At 35.5% G+C, this 6,190-nt stretch overlaps 1 protein-coding gene across 2 annotated transcripts in view; it reads right to left on the bottom strand.

Annotated features, from left to right (window-relative positions):
* The window catches only part of LOC122535919 (protein tipE), a 62,865-nt gene that overhangs the window by 15,143 nt on the left and 41,532 nt on the right, over positions 1 to 6,190 (bottom strand). Inside the window, exon 3 of one of the 2 annotated variants that reach the window (XM_043667837.1) lies at positions 3,133 to 3,266. The exons of the other annotated variant lie outside the window; for it this stretch is intronic. Coding sequence (XP_043523772.1) covers positions 3,224 to 3,266 — 43 coding nt within the window. The 3' untranslated portion in view covers positions 3,133 to 3,223. Of the gene's footprint in view, positions 1 to 3,132; positions 3,267 to 6,190 lie in introns of those variants that run through there. 2 annotated transcript variants of the gene reach the window in all.

Below are 6,190 nucleotides of genomic sequence, written 5' to 3'. Positions count from 1 at the left end.
TTTTTTTTTGAGATTGTGGCATCCCTTTATATCAGACTTTTTCATTCTTTGCTCCATTCAAGAGTTCATTCTCTGGATGGAACGTATGTCATTTAACAGTTAATTTTAACATACAAAATTCTTTCTGAAAAAAATACATCAAAATAAAATGTGAAAAAATTGTAAGCCACAAAAGTCACATATTATTATAATGTTATTAAAAATAATTTAAAAGAGCATCAGTAAATGTTTAATATCGTAAATTGAAATATGCCAAATTGTACTTGAACATAATGAACAGAACTAAAAAAATTACAGAAAATTGATTTATTTCGTCATGTATATTTTCCCAAAAATTTTCTACGAGAAAACTAGTTGCTGCGATCAGCAAATTTCGAGCAATCGTCGTTTACGATTGATCCGTCGTTACAATTGTGCCCAGTTTTATCCTCATGCAACACGTGAAACAGAAAAAAAAAAAAAAAACGAAAAGAACACCATAGAAATGGAAAAGAAAAAAAGGATGAAGAAAAAAGGAGGAACAAAATCTCGGAAGTGTACACGCGTGTCGTGTCCACTGTGAAACGAAACAAGACAGCTTGAAGCTAAATCCCGAATTGCTTACCGACGACACCATGATCGCAAGTCAGACGATTTTTGGCAATGTCGATGGAAGTAGCTGAAAAACAAATCGTATCGATAACTCGGACAGTACTTGACACGATACACGGACGATACGCATAAAAAAGAAAAATCACGGCTGGTCCATCGAATTACGTGTGTTCTCAAAAATTGGAAAACGTATAGGTAAGCTTACACGAGTTAGGCGTACGAGTCGATCGCAGCCTAGCCTGTATCATCTTCCTCGATCGATTTACATAATATGGACGATGCATCGATGTACGCGGTAATATAGTATATATGCTTTTTCTCTATAATTAAGGTTCTTTCACAAGGACGCATACGCGAGAAATATTCGTGCGAGTCGATCGACAGTAATGAACTAGCACATAGGTTAGAAGCAGTAAGTGCAGAGAGTTGAAAAAAAGATGTAGCTTCGGAAATTTTTTAATATAATCCGCAAACTCGTCGGTTCGATTGCAATGAAAGTTACGTATTTCTTATTTTTTAAAGAGGAAAAGATTGCCAACAGTTAAACGAAATTAATCAGTTTAGCACAGTTGTTGATTATTTCGTGTTTAATTATATATATTTATTTTTTTTTATAAAGTTTCCAGGTAAAACTACCGTCTATTTAATTTCTTCACGTAAATTTTCCACTCCAATGTAACGAACGTACGAAGAACGAAAAGGAAGAAAACAATTTAGAAGTCTAAAGCACGCGGTAACTTTCATTATAACAATTTCCGAGAACAAACTTTCCTTTAAAACGGCCCGACTAACTATAAACCAGGTTTGCCTGGCTCATCGATCACTCGACGTCTGGGAATTTCTGAACTTCCCTCTTTTTTAACTCGCTGCACAATATCAGGAACGTGAAAATTCGTCGAGTGCCAAAGGAACGTTTCTCATTTCCCATCGTTGGAAGCGTTCCATCGACGAGACGTTAAATTCTTCTCTGGATATTAATGTTCGCGTAAATATCAGAACGATATAAACTGCGGCATTCTGTGTGTTGCGGGATCGAGGTATTTCCGTGTCACGGCGACGGTGATATTTCCATAACCGATATCTCGACAATCAGCAGTGCTAACACACAAGCTTTCGTCAAGCAAAAATTCCTTTGAAGCTTTCCCCTGCGAATGTTCTATATATGCCGTTCCGCAACAGATTCGAATGGGAAAAAAATTTTTTTTAATAAAACGCAATGGAAGGAAAGTAGCGTCGAATGGTAAATAAAAAATGATGCTGTCGAAGTGACAGAAATGGAACATTCGGTAGACTTTTCGATTGAGTTTGTTGCGGCAACAAAATAGTGAAATTTGAAATGCTAAAAATACGCGAAATCGAAAATGTTAAATATTATGAAATTCGACGTTTCGAAAAGAGGGTTGATGAAATATTTTTGAGAAGAAATGGATAATAAAAAGATAAGAACATGAATTAATTATAAAAGTCTTTTTCAATGTATAGAGATACTCTTAATGATTCTAAACGATAAAGAAATTATTGGAACTGTGAATATTGAAGTTCAATATCCTCGAATGTTAATACACTATAGAACCTATTTACAATATTAAACTTTCTGTCTTTAATACATTCAGTGCCACTGTAACGTTACTTTCCATATTGATTTCCATTTTGAAATTTTCAAATGCATTCACAACACGTTTACAAAGCGAACATTGGCAAATAATCAATATTTCGATTCGTATTTTTTTCATTTCAAGCGTAAAAGCTCAAACGAGGCTCATTTGCGAGACACTGAACGTGTTAAGAACACATACAGGATGTTTCAAAATTATTGGCGAAATTTTGAAAACGTGTTCTATTCGTTTCGAGAGTGACGTGTATGACATGGACGTGGCTAAAGTCTTCCAAAATTATCCAATAAATCCAAGCAGGTTAAAATTCAAGCAAAAATTGCTAAAACATTAAAAATTACAATGTTTCATACTTAAAAGAAAAAAACATGAAATAAAGCTTTCCAAAATCTTCAAAACTATCGTGTTTCCATCGTCCATTATCATTGAATCGTAAATGATGAGCTCAAGTTAGGTTACTTAATCTTATTTTATATCCCATCTATAATAATGTTACATGTTCAAAATTAAGCAAACCTGAGCCTAACTGCTCTTCGTCATCTATGACTTAACGATATGAAAAAAATCATAAAAATCCTGAAAATGCAGTCCCTTTAGTATCGAATGTAAAACAAGGAAACATCTTTAAATTACATCGGAAACCTGCAACATTTCACTTCAAAGCTGAAACAATATAAAAAAATAATTCGGACCGATGGAATCTCGCATGAACGAGGGATCCATCCTTCGAATTAACCGTGAACGATTTCGATTCACTCTCGCAACGAGCAGAACTGCGACGGTGATAACGAACGACAGTTTGAAAAGCAGCGTGGTAGAAGGCTCGAAAGATCGTCAGCTTGAACATCGATCGTGTAAAGCGACAGGTCTCGAAACGCGACATGTTGCGCGCGCGCGCACACGACGACATACGCAACATAATGTTCAGTTGGTAGACGAGAGACAAAACGAAATCACAAAACGGTGATACTCACACCAAGCTGGTGTATACTCACACCGAGTATGTTAACAGTGACGTTCTAACGGCCGATATGTATGTTGCAGAATTTACATAACTCGATTCTGAAAAGAAACATTAGCAACAATGTAATTGTGGTGCCGATATTGTTGGTCGCGGTTCTGAGATTGATAGAGAAAGGAGGCGAAGATTCACAGAGAGACAGATATATATATATATATATATATGTAGAGAGAGAAAAGGAGGGAGAGAAAGAGAGACAAAAAGAAAGAGTTCCGTCGGAAGAAAGACAAATAAACATTACTCCCGTTATCGGACGGAGCGGGATTCCTCTAATGTTTGCATAATTTTATACAGCTTTGTAAATTTATTCGGGAACGTCGCCGAATCGGGGCGCCGCGTTATGCAAATTGATTCGCGCGATAACGATTTTTAATCGCGTGTTAAAGCGACGATAGGGAGCCGTCGACGTACGCGCCACCGGGATCTGATCGATTGGAAAGCCGGTGAAATAATGGTCGATGTTTTCTTCTTTTTTCTCCTTTCTTTCTTTCTTCTTTTTTTTTTTTCTACCTTTTCGATAAGTCTGGTCGCGATTTCACTGCCGGTTTCAACGACAGATGAGGATGAACGTTATTGAAACGCGAAGTAATTCTGTTTTATCTCGGTCTGTCGTTGCTTTTCAATTGCGGTTTAAATTTCGTTAATTTCGGATTGATCGATTAGACGAGGAAAGAGCAAGCGAATAGAGAGACAGACGGTCGTTACGAGAAAGAGAGAGAGAGAGAGAGAAAAAGAGAGAGAGAAAGAGAGAGTTGTGCAAGAAATGAAGTGATTTGTGTAGCATTGCGTGAAATGGAAGAAGAATTTGCACATAAATTTATAATATAAATTTAATCTGTAATAAGTTATAGAGAAATTTATAAAATTTATGGTACAATGTAAATTTGCAATATAATATATAATATATAATAATATAAATTTACAATATAATATATAATATTATTATTAATATTTATATTTGTTCTTACGATATGGAAATTGTTTCTTAAACTTTTTCATACTTTCTGTTATATTTATTATAAAATATACAACATGGAAATCGTAATATCAGAGACTTGTATTATTTTATTTGTAGCTATATATCACGTATTTCTGCATCCAACTGGGATTGCCTAATAATTTTGAATAACTTATAGATCACAGAAACTCAAACGTAAAAAACGTAATAATCCATAAATTTATGCAATATGAATATTTAATGGTTGATGAGAAACGAGAAAATGAATCAACGCTGTTACCCGTTGCAAATATATGTACCTGTTTCTTTGTACGTTTTATCAAGATCGCGATTGACGGACAAACAAGGATTCGAAACTCCAAGCCACAAACCTCAGAAACTGACAGATTCTTATCGCTCGAAATATGTTTCGGTAATTTAAACCGAATTCTTTCACGCAGGAAAAACGAAGCTGTGTGTCTTGAGAAACGTGAAGGCCGACGTTATGTAAATTAATTCGCTTATCGATAAATATAACCTTCGCTGTTCGTCCACGATAGAAATAGAAAGGTTCAATCGATACGCCGAAACGAGGGGAAAAGCAAAATGTTGCCCGCGTATCAAAATTTCAAGAACGCGGTACTCCGGAATCCGAGATCGTTCGATTGGTTCGAACTGAAAAATTCATTTTAACGGTTTTTTCATACCGTGCGCCGGAGAGCAGGAAATGTAAATTTTATTTCGAAAATTGTTGGTTCCAGTCCTCTTTGCCATTTCTGCTTTCCGACATGGAGAAACGAAGATTACTCGGTAGTGGATCTGACCTTTGTTTGAACCGGTTGTTATGTTAATGAAATTATACTTCTCAACTACCTTGGCTGTATACTTCCACTTTATTTTCACCGAATCAGGCGACTCAGTTCCCTGTTATTACGTTGTAAGAATATTGTCACAGAAAATTGGAAATACAGTGACAACAGAAATAAACGTGCTCGCATTCTTCGAGAATAGGAATTAAAATTACGAATTTTTAACGCAACAATTTCTAACGACGCGTATGAAATTTTGAATATCAAAAGAAATCGATAATTGTATCTGAAGTGAACCTATTTATCACATTCTGAAATATATTTTTAAAGAATATTTGGAATATTAAAATTACTGTGGAGTAGAATGTCAAGAGAATGATACGAGCAAATCGATATTAATTGAACTAAACTGACGTAACAACTCGTTGACTGCGAACGCGACGCAAAACTCGTCGAATCGTAATTTATCTCCCGTCTTAAAAAAAAAAAAAAAAAAAAAAATGGATTCTCTTGGAAATAAGCTGCTCGTTTATAAGCAGGATTTTCGCGGTCGACAAAAGACGCGCGGGACTTGCTGGAAATTTAGGTTAACTTTCGATATAGAACAATCGTTTCGAAGCCTTCTCATGGAGGATCCGACGAATCCCTGACCTATATCCCTTGAAACATCATATCGCCATTACGTATGCCTTGCACACGAAAAAAACCACACATGCACGTGCGCGCGCGCGTATGTACGACGATGATAAGAATCGCTGCAAATATTTTCGCGTAAGGAGATCTCGTTTCCTTTGCGATTAAGGGAAGTTCCGTCGTGTAAGATTCGCCATTGAAGACGAAATCGAGTATCTCAAAAGTTCGAACCTTTTAATCCCTTGTCTTGTACGATCTTTTCTTAGGCGATTTGTTACATTAATCATTGTTACATTAAGATTTGAAAATGTAAAGTATCGAAATGTTGAAATGTTATGTATAATTTCTCTGACGAACAGACAAACTAGTTGGTTTGTGGAGTATAAATTAGTTGGTTTGTGGAAAAGAGTTTAGAATATTTAAACTTATAGTGGTTAAGTAAATCTATTTTGTCTTTCGAAAGAAATATCACAACTGTACGATAACTAAGGAAGAAATCTTGTCGAAAACGATTGAATCTTTTTCCAGATCCTCCAGAGAAATTGCGGAATTATTTTCTATTCATTCTCCGATTTTCAAGTATTTC

Source organism: Frieseomelitta varia, unplaced genomic scaffold (genome assembly GCF_011392965.1).
Source record: "Frieseomelitta varia isolate USP_RPSP 00005682 unplaced genomic scaffold, Fvar_1.2 scaffold_787, whole genome shotgun sequence".
Classification (NCBI taxonomy): Eukaryota; Metazoa; Arthropoda; class Insecta; order Hymenoptera; family Apidae; genus Frieseomelitta; species Frieseomelitta varia.
The sequence above is the reverse complement of the archived record's forward strand: the minus strand, read 5'-3'. Positions and strand labels throughout refer to the sequence as shown.